At 46.9% G+C, this 13,319-nt stretch overlaps 1 protein-coding gene across 1 annotated transcript in view; it reads right to left on the bottom strand.

Annotated features, from left to right (window-relative positions):
* The window catches only part of NFATC2 (nuclear factor of activated T-cells, cytoplasmic, calcineurin-dependent 2), a gene marked incomplete at its 3' end in the record, with an annotated part of 123,582 nt that overhangs the window by 2,831 nt on the left and 107,432 nt on the right, over nt 1–13,319 (bottom strand). Inside the window, exons 8-9 of the mRNA XM_015423187.1 lie at nt 2,923–2,978; nt 480–606 (exon numbers count right to left, since the gene is read on the bottom strand). Of these exons, the coding sequence (XP_015278673.1) occupies nt 480–606; nt 2,923–2,978 (183 nt within the window). The remainder of the gene's footprint in view (nt 1–479; nt 607–2,922; nt 2,979–13,319) is intronic.

The following is a 13,319-nucleotide window of genomic DNA, read 5'->3' as shown; positions in this document are numbered from 1 at the left end:
CCCAGCTGATATACCACCCTGCATTGCTGTGAATATGCCGCCTGGGAAAAGACAGGATTAAGCCGGCATAGATATACACAGAAAGCTACCCCATACTGAGTTAGACCATTGGTCATTTAAGGTCAGTATTGTCTATTCTGGCTGGTAGCAGCTCTCCAGGGTTGAGATCTCAGGTTGAGGTTTTTCACATCTCCTGTACCCAGCTGTTTTAAGTGAAGTTGCTGGGGATTGAACTTGTGACATTCTGCATGGAAAGCAGATGTTCTAGCACTGAGCCACCACTCCTTCCTGCATTGTCCACATTAATACTTCACACAAAACCATAGTTAAGACCAACTGTGGTTAGTAAACCAACTTCAAAACATGGCTCCATATCCTGATGGATCATTAGTTGAGTGATCTGTATTTGAATGATTAAACTAAACGTACTTTTCCATGATGTCTGATCTGAGCCATGGTGTTGTATGCCACAGAATTACCTGGGTGGTAGGTAAAATGTTGCGGCTGACTTTTTTTCCGTTTTCCATTGATCACATAGAAATTCACTTTGACAGGGGTACGAATGTGTTTGTTCCGATACTCTGGTATCTCCACAAAAAGCATACTCTGAAAATATGAAGAGGGGAGAAGAAGAGATAACATGACATTACAAGACATTCTGTTTTTATCAGGACCTCTAGGTAAATCCTTTTTGGAACGTCTACCAAGAATGTACTCTCTTCATTGATGGAATGTAGCTGACCTTGCCAAGAATCTGAAAAAGTCTGGGTATTTTATGCTCTGTCTCCGCCTTTTTGAAAAAGACATTCTTTACACCATCGGACTCTGGTATTTCCTTCATTTCTCTATTCTCGCCTTGCCAAAAAGTTGGATAAGTAAGCAGCAGAGCATTTGACTGCTCAAATATAGTGGAAAGCAGCAGCCCTGCACTGAGAACATGCAATGGCATCCAACCTCTTGATAAATCTATGGCTTCAGGTCACCACCATACTGGATACAACCATGCATGTAATGTAGAAGAGCCCTTTTTATCATCCAAGAAAGCAGAGAACAGGATCCCTTCCCACCCCACTTCAGGTACACAAGGTAAAATAGCCCAACAACCATTTGAGAAAGTTTTATGACGACAAAGAAAAAAGAAAAAAGAACACAGAGAAAACCAGGACAAGTCTGTACTTCTGCTATCAGACAGAATATTGGTAACGAGCCTCATGTATTTTCTCAGCACCATGGAAAGGACCTGGTTTCCTCAGCTCCATCTTTTGCACCATACTATTTAGAGAGTGTAGAGACTAGATGGAGAAGAACATGACAGTGGATCAATATCACTAGTCACGGACACAAAGGTGGCCTACCATGCAAAGCTGGGTTCTGCTCTTCAAATACGGTCCACTGACTAGTAAGGAAGACATGGCTTCACATCCAGGCTACCATTCCCATAGGGTTGCCAGGTCCCTGGACCAGGTGAGGGTTCCCCCGCTTTTGTGGGCCCTTTTCCACTGCCAGCAGGGGGGACGGGACCCTGCCCACAAACATAATAACATCACCCTAAGTGATGTCATGACACCACCCACATTGCCAACATGGGGGGGACGATGTAGTTTTTGGGTAAAACTTTATGGCAAAATTGGGCTCAAATCATAGAGTTTTGCCCAAAAACTACAGCGTTTTTGGAGCATTTTAGAGAAGATCCCGGGACGGACCCTGGAGCCCCCCATCAGTAGCCAGGTAGGACCAGGCAACCCTATGTTCCCACCATGACAGTTTTGCTTCACTTGGCAGTAGCAAATTAGTTTTGCCCTGGGAGAACATGCCATCTACCCTCATGTAGTCTGCAGATACTCCAGATAGATTCTCATTCACCGCTAATAATTTATTAATGGTTTCTAGCTACCCAGAGGTATTGAAGACTTATGGCACAGCAACCAAAGAGGAAAGCACCACAGCTGGGAGCCAGAAGGATATGGGGGCACCCAGGCTAGATACTGGGCAGCAAAGGTTCAGTAGCACAGGAGAAAACTTTCTGTCACTATGGCCAGCGATGAATTTATTTATTAATATTTATTTATTTTGGGATTTATATCCCGCCCTACCCAGCGGCTCAGGTCGGCTAACAAGCGGCAATGCTGAATTTAAAATTTAAAACAGTAAAACAGTATTTCATACATAATAAAATCGGTGCTCCAATAATCTACATAAAATCACCAAGATGCACACATTCCACATTGGCAGCCGACTTTTTTAATGGCATGAGCACCAGGAATGATATTCTCCGCATTTCTGCCATGTGACATCTACCCCCCCCCCCAGTAATGGGGTAGATGGATGATGGAATCTCAGTGGTGGAATAGTGGTGGCGGTGGCTCCTACTCAAAGGCCTGGCAGAAGAGCTCTGTCTTGCAGGCCCTGCGGAACTGTACGAGGTCCCGCAGGGCCCTGATCTCCTCCGGGAGCTCGTTCCACCAGGTAGGAGCCACCACCGAAAACGCCCTGGCCTTAGTTTGGGCAAGCTTCACACTTCGGGGGCCTGGGACTTCCAGGAGATGGAGATTCCCCTATCGCAGTGCTCTTGAGGGAACATACGGGAAGAGGCGGTCCCTTAGGCTAACATACAGTGCTGGATCAGAATCCATAATAGTCATGTTAAATAGGGATGCTAAAAGAGGCACCTTGCTCCTAGGAGAGTCTTTTGGCACGCAAGAGGCAAGACATAAACAAGGGCATGTATGTTTGGGCCACAGTTCAAAATACAATTAAGCCTTCTTACACCCACTGATTTCAGTTAATCTAGTACAACCAAATCCTGTCTAAATTGCTGCTGTATTTGGTAGAGGTCTGCCTACTATCTAAGTACAAAACCTGATGTCTGAGATTGGTGAGGGGGGGGGGGAGAAGAGTGGAGACACAATGCTGACTACTTACAGGTTGGCTCTTATCTTTATCCACCGTGGCTTCCATCTCCCAAATCTGCTGTCCATCTGAAAAAAATATTAAGCCATGCCTGAAAACTCTTGTTCCAAAAATACATAGATGGTGTCTGCACTAAGGAACTGGGCAGCTACAACAATATAGGCCTTTGACTTCTAGAAACAGCATCACAGATCTCTGAAGGTCACCCTAAACTTCCATCATATTAATCAGAATCAATACTGGCAAAAGTTGGGTAATATGAGTTATCCCTAGCAGGCTTGCTAAAGCTAATGTGTGTTATCCCTAATGGGCTCATAAATGCTTCCAGCAATATGTCTTTCTCATACACGAGTCACAGACCATTTCCACACAACTGCAAACCTCGGCATTGGCGTCCTTAAATAATCAACGTTTCTAAAACATTCCACACAACTTTTGCTTCCCCAAGAGTAGATCTGAATTTAGTGCCCCGTGACCCCATGTTTTTCAAATCAACTTTTTCAGTGATTTTTTCTCTCCTTTGGATCTGAACTCACAGTTTTCCAGTGAGGAATTCCCAATTTTGAATTTTGTTTCCCACCACCCTTTTGTGTCATCAGCGTCACGTATTCACCCCCTCCTGCCCCCCCATTGTTTCCTGAGCAATCCGCTAATACTTTTAAGTGTAATGTTGATTGTGTTACGATGTGATTTTTTTTTCCATTGTAGTATAGCCACGTTATAATGTTGGGACAAAACAGGCAGCAAGGTCTCATGTAGCCTTCTCTGTGCAATTACTCATCCATGAAGTTCCTTTCCTTTTTTATTTTTGGTGGGTAGGTTTTGATGCCACATGCTTGTGCTGTTTCTTCATTCTCTCCCGCCCCCCCTTCCCCTATAACTCCTGGTTGGTTTTTTTACAATGTTATGTTATATACACCCAGGGCTATTTTTGGGCAGGAACGCACAGGAACGGATTTCCGGCTGGCTCCCAAGTTGGCCACGCCCAGCAGGAACTCATTAGCATAATAGACCACACCCAACAGCAGAAAATCATTAGGACTGGCTACATTAGGGGTGTGTGGCCTAACATGCAAAGGAGTTCCTGCTACAAAAAAAGGCCCTGGGTTTTGACAACAAACAAGGTAAACAGAATAACAAGCAAAAGGTGGGCGTGGCTGGATAACCACACTTCTGGTAACATGGGGGTGCGGCCTAATGTGCTAATAAGCTGTGCTGTCAGGGGTGTGGCCCAATATGCTAATGAGTTTCTGCTGTTGGGTGTGGGTGTGCTAATGAGTTCCTGCTGGGCTTTTTCTACAAAAAGAGCCCTGTATACACACTGCATATGCAAAAAAAGGAGGTTCCATACATGACGACACATTTAGCATGCTTCGTAATTATTGAATAACACTGTTGTGAATTGGTGAATCCAGTTCAACTATTGCAAATGGAATACTATTTTCATTAGGATTTTGTGGAAGTCTTTGCTGTCCATTTACTTAGTTGGTGACTGAGCAGGGGACCTTTGAAATGGCAGCATTCCCACAATACATCCATTCTTTTTTTTAAAACAATGTTATGCTGTTATAACATTACTGCATATGCATGCTTCATAATTTTTGAATGAAAGTGTTATGGATTGGTGTATCCAGTTCAACGATTGCCAGACATTTTCTTAGTTGGCGACTATGGAGGAGTGGGGGACCTTTGAAATGGCAGCAGCCATGCTGTTCCCCATGATACCTCTAGCCTTTTTTTTTTTACAGTGCTATGATGTTATAACGTTACTGCAAATGCAGACACAAAAAAGAGGTTCCCTCACTGATGCAGTACATGACGACACGACCCTACAACCCCCTTTTTTCAAAGGAAGTGCAGAACACATGGGGAGGGTTGGATCTGAATTCAAAAATTCGCCGAAATAAATGCCCTTTTGCAGAAGGGGTGCCGCAAAGTCGGATCACCAGCTGGGGATTCAGCTCACCGGGAAACAGCAGCAACACTGAGGTGCGGAAAAGGAGACAACCTTTTCTAGTGCTGCATAAACCCATCACACCTTAATCTTGCCCATCCAGTCTTGCCTCCGGAATGCCCTCTCCGTCAAGGCTTACCTGGCACTGACCTTACTTTCTTCTGGGCGCCAGGCTAAAACATTCCCTTCTATGCAGGCTTTTAGCTTAAGGATCTTTATCCTTTCCATGTTTTAGAGTCTGCTTCTGGCCCAAGGATCATTTGATCTACATCATTTCGGGATGCTTAATGCTGTGTGTTTTAGGCTGCTGCTACACGCAGGGTAATGAAACTGACTTGTTTTTGATGGCATCGGATTATTTTTAATGGCTTTTATTTTGATGGCTGTGCTTTACTGTTGTGGCTGCAAGCTACCTCGAACAGGTCTCTGGAGGGGCAGCACATACATTTCCTCAATAAATAAGCAGTCCACTATTGCTGGGCATGGGGGGAGAGAGAGAGATTTTGCATCATCTTCCTTGAAACAGCATCTTAATGTATTTGAAAATAGCTATCATGTTCCTGCAACCTTTAGTCTCTTTCTTGAGCTAACACTTGCATGCTTCTTTCAACTTTTCCTTGTTCCTCTCAACCACCAGTTTATTTCCTTCCTCTCAACTTAGTCAGCATATTTTCTAAAGCCAACCGTTCAAAATCATACACAGCCATCTCTCTAGCACTCAGAGGCTTAAACTCACCCAGGTACCAGGGTTGCTAGGTCTTCCCTGGCCACTGGTGGGAGGTGGGGTGGGGGGGTCAGGTAGCCAGCTCCAGGTTGGAATACTCCTGGAGATTTGGAGGTAGAGACCAGGGAGGACAGGGAGCCTCAGTGGGGCACAGTGCCACAGAGTCCACCCTCCAAAGCATCAATTTTCTCCAGGGAAGCTGATCTCTGTAATCTGGAGATCAGCTATAATTCTAGGCAATGCTCCCTTCTAAACTGTGGAGTCTTGCGAGCAAAAATTCTGCTTTGTGAGCTACTGGCATTAAAGCTGTGAGCGAGCAATTTGGCTACTACATAAATTAGTTTGCTCTGGAGCCACCCTTCCTGAGCTAAGACAAAAATGTGTGAGCTGGAGGCTAAACTAACTCAGCTTAGAGGGACACACTGATTCCAGGGGCTCTCCAGGTCAGCTGGCATCCCTACCAGATACACTCATGTGGGTCTAGTCTAGTGATTAAAAGAATGGGAAAAACTCATGTCTGCCATACTTGATTCTACCAATGCCCCGTTCCCAAAAAATGATTTGCCTTTTATGGCATTTCATTTAAGTAGCATATCTCAAATTAGGTAATAGTAACAATTCTAGAGACTTACCCATGTTAGTCTGTTGCAGCAGAAATAAACAGGAGTCTGGCAGCACCATGTAGATTAACACATTCTTAGTCTAGCATAAACTTCTATATCGCTTCGTCAGATGCATGTCCACCTGAAAGCTTAAGCTAGAGTAATTTCTTTTTTAGTCTTTCAGATGCTACCAGACCCCTGTTTCAAATGTGGCTGCCTCACTGGCCCTCCTCCATCACCCTATCACCTAGCCAACCACTTCCTACTTTGCATAAGTCTCAAGGCAGTTGAAAGCGAAACTATAAACATTGTGGCATCAGCCCTGATTTTTACCCTTGTGCCATCTCCAGTTATCCCCAAGCAAACTGTAACAATCAGAATCGTTTCAGGGGGTTACCATGTCGGTCTGCAGATTCGAGTCCAGTAGCATCTTAAAGACCAACCAGATTTGGGGGGAATGAGCTTTTGAGAGTCAATACTCCCTTTGTTAAATACCTGGCAAAGGTATTGGATGAAGGGACCTTTGATTCTGTTCACCCCCCCCCCAAAAAAAAAACCTTGTTGGTCTCTGACGTGCTACTGGACTAGAATTTAGCTGTAACAATCAGGGAAGCATTGGAGAGGTATTGGTCATACAGTGATGGCCCACACGTGGTCATGTCTACTAGTTTAGGTGGCTAGGGATTTAGACAAACTCTTGGGGAACAGGTCCATCAATGGCCAGTAGCAACAATGACTAAGGTTGGCAACCTCCAGATGGTGGCTGGAGAGCTCCTGGAATTACATCTGGTCTCCAGATGACATAGATCAGTTCCCGCTGGAGGAAATGGCTGCTTTGGAAAGTAGATTCTACGGCATTGTACCCTACTAAGGTCCCTTCCCTGCTCAAACCACAGCCTCCACCCCCAGAATCTCCAGGTATTTCCAGACCCTGAGCTGGCAACTCTACATAATATGACTAAATGTAGGCTTGCCATACCCCTTCTGGCACTTTCTGCCATGGTTCAGCTGGCCAGTGGGGGGAAATGGCAACAAATGGGGGGGGGACGACGCCAGTGGTGTCTCCCAACCAGTGTTCCCTCTAAGCTGAGTTAGTGTGAGCTAGCTCACAGTTTTTTAGCCTCGAGCTCACACATTTTTGCCTTAGCTCAGGAAGGGATGGTTCCAGAGCAAACTAACTTATGCAGCAGCCAAATCACTCGCTCACAACTTTAATGCCAGTGGCTCACAAAGTAGAATTTTTGCTCACAAGACTCCACAGCTTAGAGGGAACATTGCTCCCAACATGCTGATGTCACTTCCTGTGCACCTGGAAGTGATGTCAGCATGTCGCAGAGTGACACTGGGGATGCTCTAGCATTCGGGCAAAAATCTATGGTTAAACCAAATGCCAGAGCTTCCCCAGCATCTCCTGGCAATGTGCTGATGTCACTTCCAGGTGCACAGGTAAGTCCCCCCACTGGCTGCCAGGCCCTGCCTCCTGCACCACTGAAGGCCAGGAGTGAGTGGAGCCCCGTGCGGTGCATGAGTACCCTCCTTGCTGCACCATCTCAAATACTTGCTTGTGTGGCTTGGCTGAAGAATCAAACCTTGGAGACTAGTGGCATCTGACAGATCTTTCCTTCCTGCCTTGCAGGTATCAATGGCGAGGGGACACCAGGGCTTCCTTAAGTTAAGAGCCGGCCCTCCTCCTTGGGGGTAGGTTCTGGTTAACATAAGTTAAGGCGCATGGTGATAAGGAAAAGATGCCAAGCTCTGCAAGCCAGAACAACTGGTCCAGTGCAAGGAACATACAAGCAAACAGTTTTAATATTCTTGGAAGCTTCCAATAAAATTGCCGTCTCTTGGGAAAAAGGGGGGAGGCAGAGCAAGGATGATTCACACGCGTCTGAGTCAGCAGGACCTTTGGGATCGCTCCTGGGGTGGTGCAGCTTACACCCCAGCCCTTCCCCGGGAAAGTTTGCTCCAAGCACAAAGTGCTCCATTGTTTCTAAGGCAGCTAATGGGCAAGCGTTTCAGAATGTGCTGCTCCTTCCTTACCAAGCCACCCCCAGGCAAAGCTCAGCAGCTGCACGTCCAAGCGGCCAGCCAGGCTGCTCCACAGGCCCACTGCAGCCCCACGATGCATGTTCAACCGAGCCCGGGTGGCCTTAAGATGCCGGGCAGAGAGTAGAGTCCACGCATGTGCTGGGCTCAAAAAGAAATGTAAATTGTCTGCCAAAGCCTCCAAAACTCTGTAGGGGGGGGCAGACTGAATCTCCCAGCTTGCAAATGCACATGGTTTTATTACTTTCCTAGCACAGTTTCTTCTTCTAGTCACGGAGGGGGCTGGGCGCTCTTGAGGACATGGACCGTTTCAGCAAATGAATGAGGAAGCAATAAGGTTACTGCTCAAGCAAAAGCCCTCCTTGTCTATGGAAAGCACTAGAGCTAAGGTTGCCAACCTCCAGGTGGGGCCTGGGGACCTCCCAGAATTGTGACTAATCTCCAGGGTACCGAGATGAGTTTCCCCGGAGAAGATGGCTGCTTTCGAGAGTGGACTGTACAGCATTACACCGTGCTGAGGTCCTTATGGAGCATAAGGACTAGAAAACCTTCTTCAGGTATGTGAAAATGAACATGTAGTAAACAGTGGGCTCAAAAGACAATGAAATGCCTATATGTTTATGTATTTGTTCTCTGTTGCTATCCTTGGTTTGTCACGGCCTATGGCTAAATACGACTACATTTCTATTCATTCTGTTTGTAAGAAAGACAAATAAGTACACCTGCAGTGTGACAGGAATCCATTCTCCCTGCGGAGTCCTAACATGTAACTAGTTTGTTGGTGGTGGAAAGAGCTGTCATGTTCCACCTGACTTACGGTGACCCTGTTGGGTTTCCAAGGCAGGAGACGTCCAGAGGTGGTTTGCAATGGCCTGCCTCTGCATAGCAATCCTGGACTTCCTTGGTGGTCTCTCATTCAAGTACTAACCACGGTCGATCCTGCTTAGCTTCCAGTCCTGCTTAGCTTCTGACAAGATTGGGCTAGCCTGGGCCATCCAGGCCAGGGCAACTAGCTTGCTAACGGATTCCAATTCAGCAGTTTTATGCTGCACTCCTGAGGGCTTACCTTGTACGCAGTTGAGCTTTGCAAAGAACCATCCCAGACCACATCACTTGCATTTCATGCATCTAATGAAATGTGCTCCAGTCCACAAAAGCTTCTGACACTCTAGGACCATTAACCTCTAAGAAGTCACAGGAGGATTCGCTTCCCTCCCTGCAACACGGGGCCCTTGCTGGAGCAGGTGAGAAAAAAAGAAAGAACCCTTGCCCCAAGGAACTTACAGTTCAAAATCTCCTTGGTGCAGAAGAACACAGTGGGTGGGGAGGGAAGAAACAGAGAGCAAGAGCAAAATGGGGTAAATATTAAGAAACGCTGTCATGAGTAATTGGGGGACAGGGTGTGGTTCAGTGCTAGGCTGCGTGCCTTGCGTGCGGAAGAGCCCTGGAGTTAAAAGATCTGCGGTAGCCGATACTGGGAAAGATCTTTCCCTGCCAGAGACTCTAAAGAACTTCTGCCAATCAGAGCTGGGTGTACTGCACAACAGTCTCACTCAGTATAAAGAAACTTAGGGTTGCCAAACCTGGTTTGGGAAATTCCTGGAGATTTGTGAGTAAAGCCCAGGAAAGGTGAGGCAAGGGACCTGTGCGGTGTCCTGCCACAGAGTCCACCCTCCAAAGCGGCTAGGGTTGCCAAGTCAGAAACTTACCGCAGCGGGGGACTCCCAGCCGGTGTCTGGAGCGTGTGCGTGCGCCACATCCACATAACCTGGAAGTGACGTGGGTATGCCGGGCACGCTGGGGGCGGGGCCAGGACCATCCAAGGGAAAACCATAGAGTTTTCCCTCGGATGACCGTGGCCCCGCCCCCAGCGTACCCGCGTCACTTCCAGGTGATGTGCACATGGGGGTGGAGTTCCCCCCGTGGCCCAATCTGCCGCCGGTGGGGAACGGGCCTCTGGGGCAGGGGTTTCCCCGCCCCCCAGGGGGACTTGGCAAGCCTAAAAGCGGCCATTTTCTCCAGGGGAACTGATATCTGTCGATTGGAAATCAGTTGTAATTCTGGGAGATCTCCAGGCCCTACCTGGAGGTTTCCCTTCCTTTCCTTTATTAGCTTCCTCCTGGAGGTTTCCACCCCTAAAGATAGGGTTGCCATTCTCCAGTTTGGGGAAGGGGAATGCCTGGTTTTGTGGGCTCCTGCCCACTGCCGGCCAGCTGGCCAGCAGGAGGAAATCACCGCCCCTAGTAGCAACGTTGACCGACGTGCCTACATCATCCAGAAGGTACATGGGCATGCCAGGGGCAGTGTTCTGGTTTTGGGGCAAAACTCTATGGTCTGAGGCTGATTTTACCATAGAGTTTTGCCCCCAAACCCAGACCATTGCCCCAGACGTGCATACGTCACTTCCGGGTGACATAGGCATGTTGCAGCACTCCTCCCCATACCCGTAAAGTCCCTCCTCCTCCCCTGCTGGCATGTCATTCTGACCTGGCAACCCTACCTATATGAAGTTTCATATTTTCATCTGCATGGTCAGCCCGAGCATACAGGTGAACTAGGCAGTCACCTAGGGCACCAGGCTTTAAGGGGTGCCAAATCAGACAAAAGTGATTTTTAAAAAAAGTTATTTCTTATACATAAAAATAGTAAATGTAGAACAAAGTTTGAGTCAAGGGGCATTGTTAAGACCAACAAAGTTTTGTTCAAGGTATAAGCTTTCATGTGCATGCATGTATCTGAAGAAGTGTGCCTGGACACAAAAGCTCATACCTTGAATAAAACTTTTTTGGTCTTCAGGGTGCCACTGGACTCAAACTTGGTTCTGCTGCTTCAGACCAACACAGCTACTCACTGGAATTTTTAGTAAATGTAGTACTTGTAAAAGCATGCATCGTTGTCCTGTCAGAAGTTGAGTTATATTATTCAGTTCTCATTGCAGAACACAGCTGCACATGCAAACACAGTTAAAATGTGCTGCCTGGGCGTGGGGCCTGATACCAAACACATCATTTGCCTAGAGCACCAAAAGCCTTTGGGTCGGCCTTGCTCATATATTTATTCAGACTTTGTTTCAGTATTCACAGAAAAGATGGGTATTGGGGAGAGATGGGAAGGAACCAGGGTGGTGAGGTAGTTGGGCTGGGGAGTTCCAGGTTCAAATTCTCATAATTGCTCCCTTGGTGACCTTGAACCAGTCCCAGCCTAAATTACCTCACAGCATCACTGTGAGGACAAAATGGAGGGGGAAAACCCTCAAATGCCACCCAGATGTCCTTCTAAGAAGAGTGGGGTGGACAGCTAAAGGTGAAAGTCCAAAGGTTTTCTGGAAGGGAGGTGTTACATCCATAGCTACGCACACTGATCTAACACAGTCAAGGCACCGCTTAGAAAAATCAGTTCAGCACTCAAGAGACCGGTGAATCATGCCAAAGCCACAGAAACATTTGATTTCGTTTAGTGTCTGAACCACTGGAACGGCACTAATAAAACATTGTGAATCTGAGATGTTAAACGAACCCAGATGATGTTTAGATCAGCCCCCAAGGAGGCTGGACAGTTAGAGCTGGGCAAAACGAACACATCCCCAGATCCAAGAGCTGATCAGTCCAGTTCTTAGGGGCTGCATCATCATTATGGCAAGAGATGGGTCTACACTGGATGCAACCACGTGCATGGCAGGCCAAGATTTTCTGAGTAAATCTGTTGCCTGCGACAATTCCAGTCCTTTTAAAAAGGGTACCCACATATAAAAAGTAAACATCCTGCAGCAATTGTGCTGACCTTTCTCCTTAAATATCATGCTCTGTCTGTTTCACTGCTTTGGTTTTACAATCTGATTCTTGAGTGTACCAGTCCTAATTTTAGACAGTCAATATTTGCTTTTTCCCTTAACCTCTCTGCTTATTAAAACTGTTGTGAGTTGATGGCAGACACACAGGTGAGGCCAGAAATAATAGGGATTAGGGTTGTTTTGATGGTAGGGTTCCCAGGTTCCCCAGCTCCAGGTTGGGAATCTCCTAGAGATTTGGGGGCAGAGTCTAGGGAGGACAGGGACCCCAGTGGGGTACAGTGCCATAAGCCCATCCTCCAAAGCATCGATTTTCTCAAGGGGAACTGATCTCTGAAGTCTGGAGGTGAGCTGTAATTCCGGAAGAGCCCCAGGTCCCACCTGGAGGCTGGCATCCCTAGATGGTAGCATTGAAAGGACTGCCCACCCCAGGTACCACCCCTGAATTTCTAGGCATTTCCCACCCTGGAGTTAGCAGTCTTACCAACAGGGTACAGCGCAAGGGGAAGCAAGACTTATGTTCCTCCCCCTGTGCGACAGTTCTGATCTGAATTAGTCCCCCCACACTACTGGAGATGATCATTCCACTTCAGATCCTGGTTTGACAGTCTGTAACTAATCTCTATGAGTGGACTGGCCTGCATCCAGACAATCACATGAACACGGTTCCTTTAATTAAACTGGGATTTCACATGATGTCTGAACAGAGCCAGATGGGCAAAACATGAGTCTCTCCTTCTCCAGTTCATTCTCACCTCTGCCTTTGACTGGCCCAAGGTCACACAGAGAACTCCAATGCAGAGTTGGAATTTGAGTGCCAGTCCCCTTGGTCCAAGAACAACTCTCTAACCACTGTCCTAACAGCCGTGCTCTAGGGAATTTTCTGCATGACTTATTCCTGCTTTTCCTAGCAACAGATTCGGTAGCATCGGAATCACTTGGAGCACAGAGGTTCACACGTCTTCACTCCCTCCACATTTTTTTCCAGTCACCACACTGGTTTATTTTCTTACAGATGTGACTCAAAACAGGATTTTTGAGCCACGGTGCTGTTGTCATTAGCGGTGTCATAGTGCCAGCCCCCCCTTTTTTCTGTTCTTTTGTTTTGCTTTGTTGTGCATGTGCAATATCAAGACACTGCTAGAAGGGGACCTAGGCAGACTTGAGGATCACCCTATTGTTCCTGCAGGAAAAAAATGTGGAAAAATGCCCTTTGCTCAAAGGTTAACCCCAATATTTGGATGTTTAGAGCTGCAACAGATGGGTTTTTGAAAGACGTTTTTAAGTTTTCCTGCT

The sequence above is a fragment of the Gekko japonicus genome, unplaced genomic scaffold (assembly GCF_001447785.1).
Source record: "Gekko japonicus isolate JY-2015 unplaced genomic scaffold, Gekko_japonicus_V1.1 scaffold737, whole genome shotgun sequence".
NCBI classification, from domain to species: Eukaryota; Metazoa; Chordata; class Lepidosauria; order Squamata; family Gekkonidae; genus Gekko; species Gekko japonicus.
The sequence above is the reverse complement of the archived record's forward strand: the minus strand, read 5'-3'. Positions and strand labels throughout refer to the sequence as shown.